The sequence below is a fragment of the Salmo salar genome, chromosome ssa14 (assembly GCF_905237065.1).
Source record: "Salmo salar chromosome ssa14, Ssal_v3.1, whole genome shotgun sequence".
Classification (NCBI taxonomy): domain Eukaryota; kingdom Metazoa; phylum Chordata; class Actinopteri; order Salmoniformes; family Salmonidae; genus Salmo; species Salmo salar.
In genome coordinates this window covers 97,141,610-97,165,464 of record NC_059455.1, presented here as the reverse complement: position 1 = coordinate 97,165,464, position 23,855 = coordinate 97,141,610, and the positions used below count along the sequence as shown (strand labels likewise).

The 23,855-nt window shown below is 48.1% G+C and overlaps 1 protein-coding gene across 1 annotated transcript; it reads right to left on the bottom strand.

The window, feature by feature from the left end:
• Positions 1–15,393: 15,393 nt before the first annotated feature.
• gja4 (gap junction protein alpha 4) lies at positions 15,394–21,958 on the bottom strand. The gene is made up of 2 exons (XM_045695076.1): positions 21,824–21,958; positions 15,394–17,445 (listed from the first exon to the last, which is right to left on the bottom strand). Exon 2 carries the CDS (start codon positions 17,433–17,435, stop codon positions 16,284–16,286), a length of 1,152 nt encoding a protein of 383 aa, XP_045551032.1. The 5' UTR covers positions 17,436–17,445; positions 21,824–21,958; the 3' UTR covers positions 15,394–16,283.
• Between the last annotated feature and the right edge of the window lie 1,897 nt (positions 21,959–23,855).

Below are 23,855 nucleotides of genomic sequence, written 5' to 3'. Positions count from 1 at the left end.
CGAGCAGTGTGGGTGTAATAATTGAATAATATAGATTTCTAAATATATTTTGCAACGCTCGCGCACGAGACGCGAAAGTGGTAGTCAGCCTGTAAGAGTGAGAAGATGCTGTATGTAGGTGCAGATTGTAATCTTTGTTTCAATCAGACTATTATCAACGGCTGACAAGAAGTCTGACAGTTCATTCCTGTAATCCAGGAATCTGACATTGCCTTCCTGTACAACGGGAGTCTGACAATACCTTCCTGTAATCCAGGAGTCTGACAATACCTTCCTGTAGTCCAGGAGTATGACAGTTCCTTCCTGTAGTCCAGGAGTCTGACAATACCTTCCTGTAATCCGGGAGTCTGACAGTACCTTCCTGTAATCCAGGAGTCTGACAGTTCCTTCCTGTAATCCAGAAGTCTGACATTGCCTTCCTGTAATCCAGGAGTCTGACAGGTCCTTCCTGTAATCCAGGAGTCTGACAGTTCCTTCCTGTAATCCAGTCAGTGTGTGTGGCTGAACCCCTCTACTGTAGACAGGCTGCTGGCTCTGTCTACAGGTAGGAAGATTTGTAGGCTGCTGGCTCTGTCTACAGTAGAGGGGTTAGTGTAGGCTGCAGGCTCTATCTACAGTAGAGGGGTTAGTGTAGGCTGCTGGCTCTGTCTACAGTAGGGGGGTTAGTGTAGGCAGCTGGCTCTGTCTACAGTAGAGGGGTTAGTGTAGGCTGCTGGCTCTGTCTACAGTAGAGGGGTTAGTGTAGGCTGCTGGCTCTGTCTAAGTAGAGGGGTTAGTGTAGGCTGCTGGCTCTGTCTGCAGTAGAGGGTTAGTGTAGGCTGCTGGCTCTGTCTACAGTAGAGGGGTTAGTGTAGGTCTGCAGGCTCTATCTACAGTAGAGGGGTTAGTGTAGGCTGCTGGCTCTGTCTACAGTAGAGGGGGTTAGGTAGGCTGCTGTCTCTGTCTACACTAGAGGGGTTAGTGTAGGCTGCTGGCTCTGTCTCGTAGAGGGGTTAGTGTAGGCTGCTGGCTCTGTCTACAGAGGGGGTTAGTGTAGGCTGCTGTCTCTGTCTACACTAGAGGGGTAGTGTAGGCTGCTGGCTCTGTCTGCAGTAGGGGGGTTAGTGTAGGCTGCTGGCTCTGTCTACAGTAGGGGGGTTAGTGTAGGCAGCTGGCTCTGTCTACAGTAGAGGGGTTAGTGTAGGCTGCTGGCTCTGTCTACAGTAGAGAGGGTTAGTGTAGGCTGCTGGCTCTGTCTACAGTAGAGGGGTTAGTGTAGGCTGCTGGCTCTGTCTACAGTAGAGGGGTTAGTGTAGGCTGCTGGCTCTGTCTACAGTAGAGGGGTTAGTGTAGGCTGCTGGCTCTGTCTACATTAGAGGGGGGTTAGTGTAGGCTGCTGGCTCTGTCTACAGTAGAGGGTTAGTGTAGGCTGCTGTCTCTGTCTGCAGTAGAGGGGTTAGTGTAGGCTGGGTTGCTCTGTCTACAGTAGAGGGGTTAGTGTAGGCTGCTGGCTCTGTCTACAGTAGGGGGGGTTAGTGTAGGCTGCTGGCTCTGTCTACAGTAGAGGGGTTAGTGTAGGGCTGCTGGCTCTGTCTACAGTAGAGAGTTGTGTAGGCTGCTGGCTCTTTCTACAGTAGAGGGGTTAGTGTAGGCTGCTGTCTGTCTACATTAGAGGTTAGTGTAGGCTGCTGGCTCTGTCTACAGTAGAGGAGTTAGTGTAGGCAGCTGGCTCTGTCTACAGAAGAGGGGTAATGTAGGCAGCTGGCTCTGTCTACAGAAGAGGGGATTGTGTAGGCAGCTTGCTCTGTCTACAGAGAGGAGTGGGTTAGTGTGGCTGCTGGCTCTGTCTACAGTGAGGGGTTAGTGTAGGCTGCTGGTCTCTGTCTATAGTAGGGGGGTTAGTGTAGGCAGCTGGCTCTATCTATAGTAGAGGGGGGTTAGTGTAGGCTGCTGGCTCTGTCTGGCAGTAGAGGGTTAGTGTAGGCTGCTGGCTCTGGCTACAGTAGAGGGGTTATGTAGGCTGCTGGCTCTGTCTGCGGGAGTGGGGTTAGTGTGGCTGCTGGCTCTGTCTACAGTAGAGGGTTAGTGTAGGCTGGCTGGCTCTGTCTACAGTAGAGGGGTTACGTGTAGGCTGCTGGCTCTGTCTACAGTAGAGGGGTTAGTGTAGGCTGCTGGCTCTGTCTATGGTAGAGGGGTTAGTGTAGGCTGCTGGCTCTGTCTACAGTAGAGGGGTTAATTGTAGGCTGCTGGCTCTGTCTACAGTAGAGGGGGTTAGTGTAGGCTGGCTCTGTCAATGGTAGAGGGGTTAGTGGACTGCTGGCTCTGTCTACAGTAGAGGGTTAGTGCAGACTGCTGGCTTGTCTTAGTAGAGGGTTAGTGTGAGCTCTGGCTCTTCTAGTAGGGTTAGTGTAGACTGCTGGCTCTGCTGCAGTAGAGGGGTTAGTGTAGGCTGCTGGCTCGTCTACAGTAGGGGGTTAGTGTGAGACTGCTGGCTCTGTCTACAGTAGAGGGGTTAGTGTAGCTGGCTGGCTCTGTCTATAGTAGAGGGGTTAGTGGTGGCTACTGGCTCTGTCTACAGTAGAGGGGTTAGTGTAGGCTGCTGGCTCTGTCTGTAGAGGGTTAGTGTAGCTGGGCCTATAGAGGGGTGTAGTGTAGGCTGCTAGCTCTGTCTACAGTAGAGGGGTTAGTGTAGGCTGCTGGCTCTGTCTGTAGAGGGGTTAGTGTAGGCTGCTGGCTCTGTCTACAGTAGGGGTTAGTGTAGACTGCTGGCTCTGTCTGTAGAGGGGTTAGTGTAGCTGCTTGGCTCTGCTCTACAGGTAGAGGGGTTAGTGTAGGCTGCTGGCTCTGTCTATAGTAGAGGTTAGTGTAGGCTGCTGGCTCTGTCTATAGTAGAGGGGTTAGTGTAGGCTGCTGGCTCTGTCTACAGTAGAGAGGTTTAGTGTAGGCTGCTGGCTCTGTCTGCAGTAGAGGGGTTAGTGTAGGCTGCTGGCTCTGTCTGCTGTAGAGGGGTTGAGTGTAGGTGGCTGGCTCTGTCTTGACAGTAGAGGGGTTAGTGTAGGCTGCTGGCTCTGTCTACAGTAGAGGGGTTAGTGAGGCAGCTGGCTCTGTCTACAGTAGAGGGGTTAGTGTGGGCTGCTGGCTCTGTCTACAGTGAGGGGTTAGTGTAGGCTGCTGGCTCTGTCTGTCACAGTAGGGGGTTAGTGTAGGCTGCTGGCTCTGTCTACAGTAGAGGGGGGGGGTTAGTGTGGCAGCTGGCTCTCTATAGTAGGTGGGGGTTAGTGTGGGCTGCTGGCTCTGTCTACATTAGGGGTTAGTGTAGGCTGCTGGCTCTGTCTACAGTAGAGGGGTTAGTGTAGGCTGCTGGCTCTGTCTACAGTAGAGGGTTAGTGTAGGCTGCTGGCTCTGTCTGCCAGTAGAGGGGTTAGTGTGGCTGCTGGCTCTGTCTATAGTAGAGGGGTTAGTGGGAGGCTGCTGGCTCTGTCTACAGTAGAGGGGTTAGGTGTAGGCTGCTGGCTCTGTCTATAGTAGAGGGGTTAGTGTGTAGGCTGCTGGCTCTGTCTACAGTAGAGGGGGTTAGTGTGGGCTGCTGGCTCTGTCTATAGTGAGGGTTAGTGTAGGCTGCTTTGGCTCTGTCTACATAGTAGAGGGTTAGTGTAGGCAGCTGGCTCTGTCTACAGTAGAGGGGGGGTTAGTGTAGCTGCTGGCTCTGTCTACAGTAGAGGTAAGGGGGTTAGTGCAGGCTGCTGGCTCTGTTCTACAGTAGGGGGTTAGTGTAGGCTGCTGGCTCTGTCTCGGTTGAGAGGGGTTAGTGTAGGCTGCTGGCTCTGTGAGTTTGGGGGCCACAGTAGAGGGTTTAGTGAGGCTGCTGGCTCTGTCTACAGTAGAGGGGGGTTGAGTGTAGGCTGCTGGCCTCTGTCTCTACAGTAGAGGGGGTTAGTGTAGGCTGCTGGCTCTGTCTACAGTAGGGGGGTTAAGTGTGAGGCTGCTGGCTCTGTCTACAGTAGAGGTTAGTGTAGACTGCTGGCTCTGTCTATAGTAGAGGGGTTAGTGGAGGCAGCTGGCTCTATCTACAGTAGGGGGTTAGTGTGAGGCTGCTGGCTCTGTCTACAGTAGAGGGGTTAGTGTAGGCTGCTGGCTCTGTCTATGTGGAGGGGTTAGTGTAGGCTGCTAGCTCTGTCTGCTTAGAGGGGTTAGTGTAGGCTGCTGGCTCTGTCTATAGTAGAGGGGTTAGTGTAGGCTGCTGGCTCTGTCTATAGTAGAGGGGTTAGTGTAGGCTGCTGGCTCTGTCTACATTGAGAGGGGTTAGTGTAGGCTGCTGGCTCTGTCTACAGTAGAGGGGTTAGTGTAGGCTGCTGGCTCTGTCTACAGTAGAGGGGTTAGTGTAGGCTGCTGGCTCTGTCTACAGTGGGGGGTTAGTGTAGGCTGCTGGCTCTATTCTCAGTAGAGGGGGTTAGTGTAGGCTGCTGGGCTCTGTCTACAGTAGAGGGGGTTAGGTATGGGCTGCTGGCTCTGTCTGCAGTGGGGTTAGTGTAGGCTGCTGGCTCTGTCTAAAGTAGAGGGGTTAGGGTGTAGGCTGCTGGCTCTGTCTACATAGTAGAGGGGTTAGTGTAGGGCTGCTGGCTCTGTCTACAGTGGAGGGGTTAGTGTAGGCTGCTGGCTCTGTCTACAGTAGAGGGGTTAGTGTAGACTGCTGGCTCTGTCTATAGTAGAGGGGTTAGTGTAGGCTGCTGGCTCTGTCTACAGGGGGGGTTAGTGTAGGCTGCTGGCTCTGTCTACAGTAGAGGGTTAGTGAGCTGCTGGCTCTGTCTACAGTAGAGGGGTTAGTGTAGGCTGCTGGCTCTGTCTACAGTGAGGGGTTAGTGTAGGCTGCTGGCTCTGTCTACAGTAGAGGGGTTAGTGTGGTGGAGGCTGCTGGCTCTGTCTACAGTAGAGGGTTAGTGTAGGCTGCTGTTGGCTCTGTCTACAGTAAGGGGGGTTAGTGTAGGCTGCTGGCTCTGTCTACAGTGGAGGGGTTAGTGTAGGCTGCTGGCTCTGTCTAAGGCAGTAGAGGGGTTAGTGTAGGCTGCTGGCTCTGTTCTACAGTAGAGGGGTTAGTGTGAGGCTGCTGGCTCTGTCTACAGTAGAGGGGTTAGTGTAGGCTGCTGGCTCTGTCTACAGTGAGAGGGGTTAGTGTAGGCTGCTGGCTCTGTCTATAGTAGAGGGGTTAGTGTAGGCTGCTGGCTCTGTCTATAGTAGAGGGGTTAGTGTAGGCTGCTGGCTCTGTCTACAGTAGAGGGGTTAGAAAAGAGGGTTATGTAGACTGCTGGCTCTGTCTACAGTAGAGGGGTTAGTGTAGACTGCTTTGGCTCTGTCTATAGTAGAGGGGTTAGTGTAGGCTGCTGGCTCTGTCTATAGTAGAGGGGTTAGTGTAGACTGCTGGCTCTGTCTACAGTAGAGGGTTAGTGTAGTCTGGATAGTAGAAGCAGGCAGACTGCTGGCTCTGTCTACAGTAGAGGGGTTAGTGTAGACTGCTGGCTCTGTCTAGACAGTAGAGGGGTTAGTGTAGGCTGCTGGCTCTGGCTACAGTAGAGAGGGGTTAGTGTAGGCTGCTGGCTCTGTCTATAGGCCAGTAGAGGTAAAGAGGGGGTTAGTGTAGGCTGCTGGCTCTGCATACAGCAGAGGGGTAGTGTAGTGAGAGGTAGTGTAGGCTGCTGGCTCTGTCTACAGTAGAGGGGTTAGTGGAGGCTGCTTAGTAGAGGTTATGTAGGCTGGCTCTGTCTACAGTAGAGGGGTTAGTGTAGGCTGCTGGCTCTGTCTACAGTAGAGGGGTTAGTGTAGACTGCTGGCTCTGTCACAGTAGAGGGGTTAGTGTAGGCTGCTGGCTCTGTCTACAGTGGAGGGGTTAGTGTAGGCTGCGAGATTGGCTCTTGTCTACAGTAGAGGGGTTGAGTGCAGGCTTGCTGGCTTGTCATACAGTAAGAGGGGTTGAGTGCAGGCTGCGGGCTCTGTCTACAGTAGAGGGGTTATGTAGCTGCGGGCTGTATACAGTAGAGGGGTTGAGTGTAGACTGCTGGCTCTGTCTATAGTAGAGGGGTTAGTGGGTGTGGCTCTGTCTAAGTAGGGGGGTTAGTGTAGGCTGCTGGCTCTGTCCTATAGTGCAGAGGTTAGTGTAGGCTGCTTGCACTGTCTATAGTAGAGGGGTTAGTGTAGGCTGCTGGCTCTGTCTACAGTAGAGGGGTTAGTGTAGGCTGCTGGCTCTGTCTATAGTAGAGGGGTTAGTGTAGACTGCTGGCTCTGTCTATAAGGTAGAGGGGTTAGTGTAGGCTGCTGGCTCTGTCTACAGTAGAGGGGTTAGTGTAGGCTGCTGGCTCTGTCTACAGTAGAGGGGTTAGTGTAGGCTGCTGGCTCTGTCTACAGTAGAGGGGTTAGTGTAGGCTGCTGGCTCTGCTCTATAGTAGAGGGGTTAGTGGAGGCAGCTGGCTCTGTCTACAGCAGTAGAGGGGTTAGTGTAGGCTGTGGCTCTGTCTACAGTAGAGGGGTTAGTGTAGGCTGCTGTCTCTGTCTACAGTAGAGGGGTTAGTGTAGGCTGCTGGCTCTATCTACATTAGGGGGGTTAGTGCAGGCTGCTGGCTCTGTCTACAGTAGAGGGGTTAGTGTAGGCAGCTGGCTCTGTCTACAGTAGAGGGGTTAGTGTAGGCTGCTGGCTCTGTCTACATTAGGGGTTAGTGTAGGCTGCTGGCTCTGTCTCTACAGTAGAGGGGTTAGTGTAGGTTGGTCTGTCTATGGTTGATGTAGGCTGCTGGCTCTGTCTACAGTAGAGTAGGGTTGAGTGTAGGAGCTGGCTAGCTCTGTCTACAGTAGAGGGGGTTAGTGTAGGCTGCTGGCTCTGTCTACAGTAGAGGGTTAGTGTAGGCTGCTGGCTCTGTCTACAGTAGAGGGTTAGTGTAGGCTGCTGGCTCTGTCTACAGTAGAGGGGTTAGTGTAGGTTGTTGCTTGCAGAGGGTTAGTGTAGGCTGCTGGCTCTGTCTACAGTAGAGGGGTTAGTGTAGGCTGCTGGCTCTGTCTACAGTAGAGGTTAGTGACAAAGTTTGCTATGAGGGGTTAGTGTAGGTCTGCTGGTTGTCTACAGTAGAGGGGTTAGTGTAGGCTGCTGGCTCTGGGTCCACCAGCAGAGGGGTTAGTGTAGACTGCTGGCTCTGTCTATAGTAGAGGGGTTAGTGGAGGCAGCTGGCTCTATCTACAGTAGAGGGGTTAGTGTAGGCTGTGTGGCTCTGTCTATAGTAGGAGGGGTTAGTGTAGTAGCTGCAGGTCTGTCTATAGTAGAGGGGTTAGTGTAGGCTGCTGGCTCTTCGTCGGGCAGTAGAGGGGTTAGTGTGAGCTGCTGGCTCTGTCTATAGTAGAGGGTTGAGTGGCAGGCTGCTGGCTCTGTCTACAGTAGAGGGTTAGTGTAGGCTGCTGGCTCCTGTCTACAGTAGAGGGGTTAGTGTAGGCTGTGGCTCTGTCTGCAGTTGAGAGGTGGGTTAGTGTAGGCAGCTGGCTCTGTCTACAGTAGAGGGGTTAGTGTAGGCTGCTGGCTCTGTCTACAGTAGGGGAGTTAGTGTAGACTGCTGGCTCTGTCTGGGTGGGGTAGAGGGGTTAGTGTAGGCTGCTGGCTCTGTCTATAGTAGAGGGTGAGTGTAGGCTGCTGGCTCTGTCTATAGTAGAGGGTTAGTGTAGGCTGCTGGCTCTGTCTACAGTAGAGGGGTTAGTGTGACTGCTGGCTCTGTCTAAGGTAGGGGGTTAGTGCTTAGGCTGCTGGCTCTGTCTACAGTAGAGGGGTTAGTGTAGGCAGCTTTGGCTCTGTCTACAAGGTAGAGGGGTTGTGTAGACTGCTGGCTCTGTCTATAGTAGAGGGGTTGTGGAGGCAGCTGGCTCTGTCTACAGTAGAGGTGTGGGTTAGTGAGACTGCTGGCTCTGTCTCTTTCTGTAGGGGGGTTAGTGTAGGCTGCTGGCTCTGTCTACAGTAGAGGTTAGTTATGGCAGCTGGCTCTGTCTACAGTAGAGGGGTTAGCAGGTGTAGACTGCTGGCTCTGTCTACAGCAGAGGGGTTAGGTGTGAGGCATGGCTCTGTCTACAGTAGAGGGGTTAGTATCTGCTGGCTCTGTCTGGGTGGAGGGGTTAGTGTAGGCTGCTGGGCTCTGTCTACAGTAGGATGGGGGTTAGTGTAGGCTGCTGGCTCTGTCTAGTAGTAGAGGGGTTAGTGTAGGCTGCTGGCTCTGTCTGGCGGCAGAGAGTTAGTGTGGCTGCTGGGCTCTGTCTAGGCGGTAGAGGGGTTAGTGTAGGCTGCTGGCTCTGTCTAAGTAGAGGGGTTAGTGGAGGCTGCTGGCTCTGTCTTATAGTAGAGGGGTTGATGGAGGCTCTGCTGGTCTGTCTACAGTGGAGGGGTTAGTGGAGGCTGCTGGCTCTGTCTATAGTAGAGGGGTTTGAGTGTAGGCTGCGGGCTCTGTCTACAGTAGAGGGGTTATTGGAGGCTGCTGGCTCTGTCTATATTAGAGGGGTTAGTGGAGGCTGGCTCTGTCTACATTAGGGGGTTAGTGTAGGCTGCTGGCTCTGTCTATGGTTAGGGGTTAGTATGGAGGCTGCTGGCTCTGTCTCATAGTAGAGGGTTAGTGTAGGGCTGCTGTCTGTCTACCGCAGTAGAGGGGTTAGTGTGAGGCTGTGGCTCCCTGTCTACATTAGGGGGGTTAGTGTAGGCTGCTGGCTCTGTCTACATTAGGGGGTTAGTGTAGGCTTTGGCTCTGTCTACAGTAGAGGGGGTTAGTGTAGGCTGCTGGCTCTGGTCACAGTAGAGGGGTTAGTGTAGGCTGCTGGCTCTGTCTACAGGGGTTAGGAGAGGGTTAAGTGTAGGCTGCTGGCTCTGGGTTCATGTAGAGGGTTGAGTGTAGGCTGCTGGCTCCTGTCTACAGTAGAGGGGGTTAGTGTAGACTGCTGGCTCTGTCTACAGTGAGAGGGGTTAGTGGCAGACTGCTGGCTCTGTCTACAGTAGAGGGGTTAGTGGCAGGCTGCTGGTCTCTGTCTACAGTGGGGGGGGTTAGTGTAGGCTGCTGTTGTCTACAGTAGAGGGTTAGTGTGAGGCTGCTGGCTCGTCTATAGTAGAGGGGTTAGTGTAGCTGCTGGCTCTGGCTACAGTAGAGGGGTTAGTGTAGGCTGCTGGCTCTGTCTACAGTAGAGGGGTTAGTGGAGGCTGCTTGGCTCTGTCTACAGTAGAGGGGTTAGTGTAGGCTGCTGGCTCTGTCTGGAGAATGGGGTTAGTGGAGTGTCTGCTGGTCTGTCCACAGTAGAGGGGTTGGTGTGGGCTGCTGGCTCTGTCTATAGTAGTGGGGTTAGTGGAGGCTGCTGGCTCTGTCTACATTAGAGGGGGGTTAGTCAGAGGCTGCTGGCTCTGTCTATATTAGAGGGGTTAGTGTAGGCTGCTGGCTCTGTCTACATTAGGGGGTTAGCTGGAGGCAGTGGCTCTGTCTATAGTAGAGGGGTTAGTGTAGGCTGCTGGCTCTGTCTACAGTAGTGGGGTTAGTGTAGGGCTGCTGGCTCTGTCTACATTAGGGGTTAGTGTAGGCTGCTGGCTCTGTCTACATTGAGGGGTTAGTGGTGGGCTGCTGGCTCTGTCTACAGTAGAGGGGGTTCGTGTAGGCTGCTGGCATTCATGTCTACAGTAGAGGGGTTAGTGCAGGGGCTGCTGGCTCTGTCTACAGTAGAGGGGTTAGTGTGGGCTGTGGCTCTGTCTACAGTAGAGGGGTTGAGTGTGAGGCTGCTAGCTCTGTCTACAGTAGAGGGTTAGTGTAGGCTGCTGGCTCTGTCTACAGTAGAGGGTTAGTGTAGGCTGCTGGCTCTGTCTACAGTAGAGGGGTTAGTGGAGGCTGCTGGCTCTGTCTATAGTAGAGGGGGTTGAACAATGTAGACTGCTGGCTCTGTCTACCCAGTAGAGGGGTTAGTGTGTATGCTTGGGGTCATTGTCCATTTGGAAGAACCATTTGCGACCAAGCTTTAACTTCCTGACTGATGTCTTGAGATGTTGCTTCAATATATTCACATAATTTTCCTTTGTCATGATGCCATCTATTTTGTGAAGTGCACCAGTCCCTCCTGCAGCAAAGCTCCCCACAACATGATGCTGCCACCCCGTGCTTCATGGTTGGGTTGGTGTTCTTCGGCTTGCAAGCCTCCCCCTTTTTCCTCCAAACATAACGATGGTCATTATGGCCAAACAGTTCTATTTTTGTTTCATCAGACCAGAGGACATTTCTCCAAAAAGTACAATCTTCTTGTCCCCATGTGCAGTTGCAAACCGTAGTCTGGCTTTTTATGGCGGTTTTGGAGCAGTGGCTTCTTCCTTGCTAAGGGGCCTTTCAGGTTATGTTGATATAGGACTCGTTTTACTGTGGATATAGATACTTTTGTACTGTTTCCTCCAGCATCTTCAAAAGGTCCTCTGCTGTTGTTCTGGGATTCATTTGCACTTTTCGCACCAAAGTACGTTCATCTCTAGGAGACAGAACACGTCTCCTTCCTGAGCGGTATGATCGGCTGTGTGGTCCCATGGTGTTTATATTGCGTACTATTGTTTGTACAGATGAACATGGTACCTTCAGGTGTTTGGAAATTGCTCCCAAGGGTGAACCAGACATGTGGAGGTCTAACGTTTTTATTCTGAGGTCTTGGTTGATTTCTTTTGATTTTCCCATGATGTCAAGCAAAGAGGAATTGAGTTTGAAGGTAGGCCTTTAAATACATCCACAGGTACACCTCCAATTGACTTAAATGATGTCAATTAGCCTATCAGAAGCTTCTAAAGCCATGATATCATTTTCTGGAATTTTCCAAGCTGTTTTGAGGCACAGTCAACTTAGTGTATGTAAACTTCTGACACACTGGAATTGTGATACAGTAAATGATAAGTGAAATAATCTGTCTGTAAACAATTGTTGGAAAAATTGTGCATGCACAAAGTAGATGTCCGAACCGACTTGCCAAAACTATAGTTTGTTAACAAGACATTTGTGGAGTGGTTGAAAAACGAGTTTTAATGACATCCCACATAAGTGTATGTAAACTTCCGACTTCAACTGTAAACATATCTTTAAATATCCTCCTTGTGCAAAATGTAATAAAATGATCACTGATTCCATACACTATTACTCCACTCTGCGATATTTTAGATTTATATTAAGTCAATTGTATTTTGCATGTCCTGGTGGGATCTTTTATCATTTGGGTTAGAGCAAGTGATCTACAAAAGTGTATTAAATACATTGCGGGTTGGGCTACACTTTTTGCAGACATCAGTATTGAAATCCCCCTAACAAAATGATTTCCTTCAACAGGGAATCGTTACAGTTTGACAACACAATTTCAAGACCTTCATAGAATGCATTCTGCTTGGGCAGCCTATAACACCCCCCCTCCCCCAAAAAAAATCGTCTTGGTTAGGAGAATTAACATAGCAGGTTAGGAGAATTAGGTTAATGTTAGGAGAATTAATATAGCAGGTTGGGAGAATCAGCGTTAGCAGGTTAGGAGAATCAACGTAGCAGGTTAGGAGAATTAACACAGCAGGTTAGGAGAATTAACACAGCAGGTTAGGAGAATTAGGTTACAGGTTAGGAGAATTAACATAGCAGGTTAGGAGAATCAACGTAGCAGGTTAGGAGAATTAATATAGCAGGTTAGGAGAATAGGTAATGTTAGGAGAATTAATACAGCAGGTTAGGAGAATTAACACAGCAGGTTAGGAGAATTAGGTTAATGTTAGGAGAATTAATATAGCAGGTTAGGAGAATCAACGTAGCAGGTTAGGAGAATTAGGTTAATGTTAGGAGAATTAATATAGCAGGTTAGGAGAATTAACACAGCAGGTTAGGAGAATTAGGTTAATGTTAGGAGAATTAATATAGCAGGTTAGGAGAATTAACACAGCAGGTTAGGAGAATTAGGTTAATGTTAGGAGAATTAATATAGCAGGTTAGGAGAATTAACACAGCAGGTTAGGAGAATTAGGTTAATGTTAGGAGAATTAATATAGCAGGTTAGGAGAATTAACGCAGCAGGTTAGGAGAATTAACACAGCAGGTTAGGAGAATTAGGTTAATGTTAGGAGAATTAATATAGCAGGTTAGGAGAATTAGGACAAGATGTTAGGAGAATTAACACAGCAGGTTAGGAGAATTAGGTTAATGTTAGGAGAATTAGGCTAAAATGCTGTACTCCATCTAGCCACAACTGTGGAAGCCATCAATTCACAGCTGTAGTCAATGAAGTGGGTAAATAAAGAGGACATAATCGCCTAATTAAAACAGATTAAAATATAGAGCTTTATTAACACGTAACTACTAAATATAAACATTGACAATCTCTGTACAAAAAAAAACAAATTAAATACATATTATTGAAGTACTCTCCTTTGTTATTAAAGGAATAACTTTCTCATCGATAACTAATTCAGCTGTACCACTCACATTCTACATCAAATGTGTAATGACTTTTCATTCCCAGGGGATTCATTTAAAAACATTCAGAAACAGTCACTTTCATTGAACATACCCTTTCTCTATTTCCCTCGCTCTCCCCATACCCTCTCCCTCCCTCTCTTGCTCTCCCCATACCCTCTCCCTCCCTCTCTCGCTCTCCCCATACCCACTCCCTTTCTCTATTTCCATCGCTCTCCCCATACCCTCTCCCTTTCTCTATTTCCATCGCTCTCCCCATACCCACTCCCTCGCTCTCCCCATACCCACTCCCTTTCTCTATTTCCATCGCTCTCCCCATACCCTCTCGCTCTCCCTCCCTTTCTCTATTTCCATCGCTCTCCCCATACCCTCTCCTCGCTCTCCCCATACCCACTCCCTTTCTCTATTTCCTCGCTCTCCCCATACCCTCTCCCTCTCTTGCTCTCCCCATACCCTCTCCCTCCTCTCTCGCTCTCCCCATACCCACTCCTTTCTTATTCCATCGCTCTCCCCATACCCTCTCCCTTTCTCTATTTCCATCGCTCTCCCCATACCCACTCCCTCGCTCTCCCCATACCCACTCCCTTTCTCTATTTCCATCGCTCTCCCCATACCCTCTCCCTTTCTCTATTTCCATCGCTCTCCCCATACCCACTCCCTCGCTCTCCCCATACCCACTCCCTTTCTCTATTTCCATCGCTCTCCCCATACCCTCTCCCCTCGCTCTCCCCATACCCACTCCCTTTCTCTATTTCCATCGCTCTCCCCATACCCTCTCCCTCGCTCTCCCCATACCCACTCCCTTTCTCTATTTCAATCGCTCTCCCCATACCCTCGCTCTCGCTCTCTCTCCCCATACCCACTCCCTTTCTCTATTTCCATCGCTCTCCCCATACCCACTCCATTTCTCTATCAATCGCTCTCCCCATACCCACTCCCTCACTCTCTCTCCCCATACCCACTCCCTCTCTCTATTTCCATCGCTCTCCCCATACCCTCTCCCTTTCTCTATTTCCCTCGCTCTCCCCATACCCACTCCCTTTCTCTATTTCCATCGCTCTCCCCATACCCACTCCTTTCTCTATTTCCCTCTCTCTCCCCATACCCACTCCCTTTCTCTATTTCCATCGCTCTCCCCATACCCACTCCCTCTCTCCCTCCCTCTCCCCATACCCTCTCCCTCTCTCTCTCTCCCTCTCCCCATACCCACTCCCTCTCTCTCTCCCCATACCCTCTCCCTCTCTCTCTCCCTCTCCCCATACCCACTCCCTCTCTCTCTCCCTCTCCCCATACCCCACTCCCTCTCTCCCTCTCTTTCTCCCTCTCCCCATACCCCACTCCCTCTCCCCATACCCACTCCCTCTCTCCCTCTCTCTCTCCCTCTCCCCATACCCCACTCCTCTCTCTCTCTCTCTCCCTCTCCCCATACCCACTCCCTCTCTCCCTCTCTCTCTCCCTCTCCCCATACCCCACTCCTCCCTCTCTCCCTCCCTCTCCCCATACCCCCCCCTCCCTCTCTCTCTCCCTCTCCCCATACCCACTCCCTCTCTCTCTCCCTCTCCCCATACCCACTCCCTCTCTCCCTCTCTCTCTCCCTCTCCCCATACCCACTCTCCCTCTCTCTCTCCCTCTCCCCATACCCACTCCCTCTCTCCTCCCTCTCCCTCTCCCCATACCCCACTCCCTCTCTCCCTCCCTCTCCCCATACCCACTCCCTCTCTCTCTCCCTCTCCCCATACCCACTCCCTCTCTCCCTCTCTCTCTCCCTCTCCCCATACCCCACTCCCTCCCTCCCCCAGTCTCTTTCTCTCCATCCCTCATTCTTCATATTTTGGATACTGGCGAACATCCCAGCACACCATGGTTCTGGCTCCCCTCTCCTGACTCCAAGCCAACGTTGGAAAGGGGATAAGAGTGCATGTAGTTTATGTGTTTGCCTATATGTGTGTGTGTGTATGTGTGTGTGTGTGTGTGTGCATGCCTGCTGATGTGTGTGCCTTTGTGTGCATGATTGCCTGTGTGTTTGGCCACCAGTCTCCGGGTTAGGCAGAATAGTCCAGAGATCCCAGTACACTAGTCTCCGGGTTAGGCAGAATAGTCCAGAACATTCCACTGGCTCTAGCAGCATTTTGAGGTCACAGTAATCCCTTAGGGAACATGCTTAATTCAGAACATAAAGGAGACCTCCCAAATGGCACCCTATTCCCTAGATAGTGCGCTACAGTTGACTAGGGTACATGAGGCTCTGGTCTAAAGTAGTGCACTATGTAGGGCATAGGGTGCCATTTGGGACACAGTCATACACCCCCCCCCCCCCCCATGCTTTCTCACAAGGCCTCACTGTACTGCATGGGCCCTGTAGGCTGTTTTCCCTGTGGAATCCCAAGCCAAGTTTTTCCATTGTCACATTCAGCCAGTGCATAAGTTTATCTCATTCCCATTGGAATAGAAGGATTCCTGAAGTCAAAATGGCTGTATTATACTACAGCCTTTCACTGTTCCATTTTTCCTCGTTTCCCATTCTCCAGTGATCCATGATCAAGGTTTTGCCTTCTCTGGTTCCCATTCTCCTCCTTTGAGGGAGGTTCTCTGGTTCCCATTCTCTTCCTTTGAGGGAGGTTCTCTGGTTCCCATTCTCCTCCTTTGAGGGAGGTTCTCTGGTTCTCATTCTCCTCCTTTGAGGGAGGTTCTCTGGTTCCCATTTGAATGAGGAAGATGTAATCTAGTCTCCACTACATAGTCTTTGCCTTCAAGGTATATGTTGCACAATACAATCAGTAACATGTAATAACACGGTCATAACCTGTCATAATATGGTTATAACACTGTCATGACCCATATATTTACACCTGTTGTGACATATAGTGTGTTATTTTATGGCTGGTTATAAAACCCACATTTATTCAAATAATGTTTTTCCAAGAAGTTTCCTTTTTGTTTGAAAGTTTGTTTCTTAAGTCCTTTGTTGTTGTTGTAATGAATTCTTTACAGTCATGTTTTGTTCATCATATTTTAAACAACTTGTAGAAAATACACTTTATGACACTGTCATGAAGCGTTATGACCATCATAATCATATCAGGTAGATAGTCCTATGACGTACATGCCCTTACGTCAGTCATCAGTCTAATAGAGGGTGTCTAGTCCTGCTCCTGAAATCTGCTCTTACATTCATCCCAGTCATCAGAAACAGAGCATTGGGGCAGGTGCATGTCTGACATCAATGTGTGTGCAATTACAATGATAATTTAATATGGTCAATTCAAAAAAAAATAATCTATGTTATATTAACATAAACATACTGTTGATAAGTAGGCTATGATGTAATGGAATGTTTTGCCTTGTGTGGTGTGTTTTGACACTCTTATGTAGGTGTCATAACCAGCCATAAAAATAACACAATATACACAATGTCACAACAGGTCTAAATGTGTTATGACAGTGTTATGACCATATTATAACAGGTTATGACAAGTTATGTCAGCTGTTATAACATATTATGACAGTGTTATGACCATATTATAACAGGTTATGATGAGTTATATCAGCTGTTATGACAATATGGCAGTGTTATGACCATGTTATAACAGGTTATGACAAGTTATGTCAGCTGTTACGACATATTATGACAGTGTTATGACCATATTATAACAGGTTATGACAAGTTTTGTCAGCTGTTATGACATATTATGACATGGTTATGACAGTGTTATGACGCAGGGTGTCAAGTAAAGTGTTTCCTTATTCTTGTGCATTCCAACCCCCCCCCCGAAGGTGCCTGTATCAGTCTGTAGTGGACACATGGCTTATTCCTATTCACAGAACCAAACCTCTCTGGTTTCCTCATACATAATGCTTAGTGTGTTTGTTACTGTGTCCCTTCTGGGCACCCTTACTGTGTGTGTGTTGTGTGTTGTATTTCTTAGGGTGAGTTCTCCCTGAAGAGTGTGTAGTCCTTATCGCCCCCATACAGTTCAAATAACTGGGGAGAATGTCACCACCAGGGTCCATCCCTTCTCTGGACCCCAGGTCCAGATAACTCTCACTGGGCTTGGCGTAGCCGGCCTCCCCCATGGGTAAATACAGATGGCTCTTCTCCTGATAAGGCAGAGCTTGCTGCATCTCCATCTCCAGGCTTGGAGCACCAGGCCGGATTGGAACCACGGCTATGCCAGGAAAGGTGTACTGCTCCTGTGCATAACGTTTTTCTAGGCGGTGGGTGATGGCCAGCTGAAGGAGGTGGAGGAGCTCTGCTAAGTTGAGAAGGAGAGAGACTCCAGCGATGGCCTGGGTGTAGATGGTGAAGATGGTCTTTTCCGTGGGTCTGGAGACGAAGCAGTCCACCGTGTGAGGACAGGGGTCCCGGACGCACTCGAACCGGGCCGGGATCACGAAGCCGTAGAGGCACCACAGCCCCACGATGAAGCCCACCTCCAGGAGGACCTTGAGGAGGATGCTGGCGGCGTAGGCGCAGAGGAGACGGCCCTTTAGCTTAGGAACCTCCGGGAGAGCTGTCACCTCCTTCCTCCCTCTTTTCTCCTCCTCTAGTTCTTCTATCTCATCCCCCTTTCTCACCTCCCTCTTCTTCTCTCCGTTCTTCTTTACTCCTCCCCTCTCTCGTCCCTCACCGCCCCCACCCTCCACCGTCCTCTCCTCCTCATCTTCCTCCTTTTTTTTTTTCTCCTTTGCAGCCCCCATGGCCACATATCCGAAGTAAAAAATAGTCGGTGTGGAAACAAAAATCACCTGGAGGACAAAATAGCGGTAATGTGATATGGGGAACGCTTTGTCGTAACACACCGCGGTACATCCAGGTTGCTTGGTATTACAGACGAAGTCGACCTGTTCGTCGTCCCAGGCTGACTCTGCGGCAGTGCCCAGGACTAACATGCGGAACAGGAAGAGGACAGTTAGCCAGACGCGGCCCACCCCGGTGCTATACTCCTGCCCCTCCTCCAACAGGTGCTCCAGGAAGGACCAGTCAGCTCTGGACATCCTCTGTCACCTACAGCGGGAGACAGGTGAATACATTCATGTTAACACAACGTTAAAAACATTAGGTAATGTACTGTATATCAGCACACACACACAATGTCTCTCACACACACACACACACACACACACACACACACACACACACACACACACACACACACACACACACACACACACACACACACACACACACACACACACAATCTCTCTCTCTCTCTCACACACACACACACACACACACACACACACACACACACACACACACACACACACACACAATCTCTCTCTCTCTCACACACACACACACACACACTCACACACACACACACACTCACACACACACACACACACACACACACACACACACACACACACACACACACACACACACACACAGAGACTCTCTCTCTCTCTCTCTCTCTCTCTCTCTCTCACACACACACTGGTGAAACTAGGTGAAACATGCTCCTGGATGTTTTCTAGAATAATAGATCCTTTTACTAGAGATCATGTGTGGCAGAACACAACATAACACCCCTAATGAATAACCCTCTTTCTGTTTCCATGAGCCCAAACCAGTGCTTAGGGTTTTTTCCACCTTCATGTTTTGGTTTTAAGATCAGATTTCATAAAATAAACAATGAAAACCTAGGAATAGTATTGCAAATAAAGTAATTTTAGGCTTTTTTTGTCTGCATCATATTACGCAACACTGTTGTCGTTCTCAGCGTACTTCACGAGTGTTATATGATGTTGATTTGATTAGACTTATGCAATGTTCAGAATGAGATTCATGTTTCTCTGAAACTGTTTTTGTCTGTCTCAGTGACGTACAATACTGTGTCTCTTCCAGTCTAAGTTCCCCTGGGGGACTGTTGTTATGCTCTACCCTGAAATGTCCACATGATTCTCTCACACACACACACACACACACACGCACACACATTCCCGTAAATAAACATCCTGTGAACTGGGCCAACTCTTGACTTTTATCTGTTGGTTATCTCTCCTCTCTTTTACTCTCACTCTCTCTTTTACTATCACTTTCACTCTCTCTCACTCTCTCTCACTCTCTCTTTTACTATCACTTTCACTCTCTCTCACTCTCTCTTTTACTCTCACTCTCTCTTTTACTATCACTTTCACTCTCTCTCACTCTCTCTTTTACTCTCACTCTCTCTTTTACTCTCACTCTCTCTTTTACTATCACTTTCACTCTCTCTCACTCTCTCTTTTACTATCACTCTCCCTCTCTCTCACTCTCTTTTACTATCACTCTCTCTCTCTTACTCTCACTCTCTCTCACTCTCTCTTTTACTATCACTCTCTCTCACTCTCTCTTTTACTATCACTCTCTCTCACTCTCTCTTTTACTATCACTCTCCCTCTCTCTCACTCTCTTTTACTATCACTCTCTCTCACTCTCTCTTACTCTCCCTCTCTCTCACTCTCTCTTTTACTATCACTCTCACTCTCTCTCACTCTCTTTTACTATCACTCTCTCTCACTCTCTCTTACTATCACTCTCTCTTTTACTATCACTCTCTTTTACTATCACTCTCTCTCACTCTCTATTTTACGATCACTCTCTCTTTTGCAAGTTTTGTCTCACCTGGACTTCTGTAAAGTCGCGTGGTCAGGTGCCACAAAGAGGGACTTAGGAAATGTTCAATTGTCTCAGAACAGGGCAGCACGACTGGCCCTTGGATGTACACAGAGAGCTAACATTAATAATATACATGTCAATCTCTCCTGGCTGAAAGTGGAGGAGAGATTGACTTCATCACTACTTGTATTTGTGAGAGGTATTGACATGTTGAATGCACCGAGCTGTCTGTTTAAACTACTGGCACACAGCTCAAACACCCATCCATACCCCACAAGACATGCCACCAGAGGTCTCTTCACAGTCCCCAAGTCCAGAACAGACTATGGGAGGTGCACAGTACTACATAGAGCCATGACTACATGGAACTCTATTCCACATCAGGTAACTGATGCAGCAGTAGAATCAGATTTAAAAACAGATAAAAATAAACCTTATGGAACAGCGGGGACTGTGAAGCAACACAATCATAGGCACACACACAACACACACACACACACATGATAACACACACACTATACACACACATGGATTTAGTACTGTAGATATGTGGTAGTGGTGGAGTAGGGGCCTGAGGGAACACACTTAAATATGTTGTGAAATCTGTAGTGAATGTATTTTACTATTTAAAAATAAATCTATAACTGCCTTCATTTTGCCAGATCCCAGGACGATCCATAATAAACCCCAGGAAGAGTAGCTGCTGCCTTGGCAGGAACTAACGGGGATCCATAATAAACCCCAGGAAGAGTAGCTGCTGCCTTGGCAGGAACTAATGGGGATCCATAATAAACCCCAGGAAGAGTAGCTGCTGCCTTGGCAGGAACTAATGGGGATCCATAATAAACCCCAGGAAGAGTAGCTGCTGCATTGGCAGGAACTAATGGGGATCCATAATAAACCCCAGGAAGAGTAGCTGCTGCCTTGGCAGGAACTAATGGGGATCCATAATAAACCCCAGGAAGAGTAGCTGCTGCCTTGACAGGAACTAATGGGGATCCATAATAAACCCCAGGAAGAGTAGCTGCTGCCTTGGCAGGAACTAACAGGGATACATAATAAACCCCAGGAAGAGTAGCTGCTGCCTTGGCAGGAACTAATGGGGATCCATAATAAACCCCAGGAAGAGTAGCTGCTGCCTTGGCAGGAACTAATGGGGATCCATAATAAACCCCAGGAAGAGTAGCTGCTGCCTTGGCAGGAACTAATGGGGATCCATAATAAACCCCAGGAAGAGTAGCTGCTGCCTTGGCAGGAACTAAAGGGGATCCATAATAAACCCCAGGAAGAGTAGCTGCTGCCTTGGCAGGAACTAATGGGGATCCATAATAAACCCCAGGAAGAGTAGCTGCTGCATTGGCAGGAACTAACGGGGATCCATAATAAACCCCAGGAAGAGTAGCTGCTGCCTTGGCAGGAACTAATGGGGATCCATAATAAACCCCAGGAAGAGTAGCTGCTGCCTTGGCAGGAACCAACAGGGATACATAATGAATACAAATACTGACATATCATTTCACACACACACATACAAAAAGGCCAGTCCTGTTTAGCTGTATGCTGTATGTTAGTGTTTCCCCACCCTGATCCTACAGTACCCACAACAGTACACAGATTCATTGCTGTCCTTGACAAACACACTCCATTCAACTCATTCAGGGCTTGATGATTAGTTGACAAGTTAAATGGGGGGGGGCTTGTTCAGGGTGTTCTGTTGGGGTTACTGGAGGACCAGGGTTGGGAACCACTGCTGCATGTACTGTAAGCGGACCACAGCCCCCCCCTCCTCAATCACTACAGCACGCTAACAATCCTCTGTTAAAACAATGGTATGTGAGACCAGAACTAATAACACTGTCTCTCTGTCCATCCGTCCACCTATTTCCCTGTCTCCCTGTCCATCCGTCCACCTATTTCCCTGTCTCCCTGTCCATCCGTCCACCTATTTCCCTGTCTCTCTGTCCATCCGTCCACCTATTTCCCTGTCTCCCTGTCCATCCGTCCACCTATTTCCCTGTCTCCCTGTCCATCCGTCCACCTATTTCCCTGTCTCCCTGTCCATCCGTCCACCTATTTCCCTGTCCATCCGTCCACCTATTTCCCTGTCTCTCTGTCCATCCGTCCACCTGTGTCACCTGTCCTTCTGTCCATCCATCCACCTGTGTCACCTGTCCTTCTGTCCATCCGTCCACCTGTGACCCTGTCCTTCTGTCCATCCATCCACTTTTGTATCCATCCTGTGTTACACCATATGTTTCTTTGTTGTAGTGTAACGCCATTTCAGAAACATATATATTTTTCCTGTATGTGCAGGCCTATTTACCATCCAAAAGTATTAAATATATTTCCCAATAGTTCCGTATGACGAAGGCTGTGTGATCGATACGTAAAAGCGTGTTAATAAACACTGATACTATCAAGAGCTTGTTTCTTATTTTCCCCCAATAATTCGAATAAAACGTTATTTTCTTGAGACACGTTTGACTGAACTTGAAGGACTTTTCAACTGTTGTCAGTTGGGGCAAACTATTTCATATACTCTTAAAATGTAAGCAAACCCTAATGTTAATTGACTCTGTAATTTTAACCTTGCTATACAACGCCATTTACAATGCCATACGTATGCATCACTTTTGTATGTTATGCTTTCAGCATCACAGTCGTAACTCACAGATAATTCTACGAAGAAGAAAAGTAAAAGTTATGGGCGACCAATATGTCATAAGAATAGCCTACATTAAAAAAAGAAGAAGCTCGGTTTAAGATAAAATAAAATCCTTACCTGTTAGTCGTAAAGTTGGGTTCTTCTGTTGGTTGACTTCTCTCCTCAGCACTCCTTCGTTCTACTCTGCGGTTATGTTCGGCACGCAGTCGGGTGTGCTTTCTTTAATAACCTGCCCTGTAATCGGAAAAAGTGGGGAGAATTTTCCCATGCTTTTTATTGGTCTTTCTAAAGGAAATTGGTCCAGGAAAGGGGATGGATGAATTCTAAAATAGTTCTATAGAACTGTTCTCTGCGCTGTGCAACGACAGCGATTTCAGAGATGGACTGTCGATAATGAAGGATTTGTTAACCCTAAGTAGGCTATTAACTAGAATAAGTGAAAGTGCCAAAGTTATCAACTTGAAGGCATATCGTATTAAAGTTGACCAATCGGTGTAGAAAGTGAAGTCTATAGCCTAATTGTCAACTTGTGCGTAACCATAAAGGTGTGAATTAAGATGTCAATACGATCCGTTCAACAGTAGATTTAACACGTAGCCTAAAAATGGAATTTATTGTCGTTTAAGTTTGCTGATTGATTCGATACCAATGAATTAGAGTTTTCAACTCTTTTGGTGTTATTTTCCGTAAAGCCACACAATGGCGCCAGTCACCGTTTTTCCGAGAAGAAACTCTATGACGCACCAACAGTGTATGAAGCCCCAGCGGATTGTATGACCAGGGCCGGTTTAATGCAGGGGCCTGTCGGTGTTGAAGCCCCTGGGCCCAGGCCCGTGGGGGGCCCAAGAGGCAGCAACATTTTTTTAATAATATGTTGCAGTCAAACGTTTGGACACACCTAATCATTCAAGGATTTTTCTTTATTTTTACTATTTTCTACATTGTAGAATAATAGTGAAGACATCAAAACTATGAAATAACACATATGGAATCATGTAGTTAACCAAAAAAGTGTTAAACAAATCAAAATATATTTTAGATTATAGATTCTTTGAAGTAGACACACTTTGCCTTGATGACAGCTTTGCACACTCTTGGCACTCTTGCATCTCACAAAGACACAGTGGTTGGAACCAAAAATCTCAAATTTGGACTCATCAGACCAAAGGACAGATTTCCACCGGTCTAATGTCCATAGCTCGTGTTTCTTGGCCCAAGCAAGTCTGTTCTTCTTATTGGTGTCCTTTAGTAGTGGTTTCTTTGCAGCAATTCGACCATGAAGGCCTGATTCACACAGTCTCCTCTGAACAGTTGATGTTGAGATGTGTCTGTTACTTGAACTCTGTGAAGAATTTATTTGGGCTGCAATTTGTGAGGATGGTAACTCTAATGGACTTATCCTCTGCAGCAGAGGTAACTCTGGGTCTCCCTTTCCTGTGGAGGTCCTCATAAGAGCCAGTTTCATCATAGCGCTTGATGGTTTTTGCGACTGCACTTGAAGACACTTTCAAAGTTCTTGAAATGTTCCATATGTTCCGACTTTCATGTCTTAAAGTAATGATGAACTGTCATTTCTCTTTGCTTATTTGAGCTGTTCTTGCCATAATGTGGACTTGGGTCTTTTACCAAATAGGACTATATTCTGTATATCAACCCTACCTTGTCAAAACACAACTGATTAGCTCAAACGCTCCTGCCCAAATTCCACAAATGAACTTTTAACAAGTTACACCTGTTAATTGAAATACATTGTGACTACCAAATGAAGCTGGTTGAGAGAATGCCAAGAGTGTACAAAGCTGTCATCAACGCAAAGTGTGTCTACTTCAAAGAATCTAAAATCTAAAATATATTTTGATTTGTTTAACACTTTTTTTTGGCTACTACATGATTCCATGTGCGTTATTTCATAGTTTTGATGTCTTCACTACTATTCTACAATGTAGAAAATAGTAAAAAGAAAGAAAAATCCTGGAATGAGTGTGTTCAAAGTTTTTACTACTACCACTCCGTTGGCGTTGTTCAATGAGCACATAATAGTCCAATATCTTACCAGCATCAATGATAGAACATTGTCCTCTGTCTCAAGATATTGATCTATTCTTTAAGACTGATTTAATCTAAATTATTGGAAGTGTCTCCTTGTCAG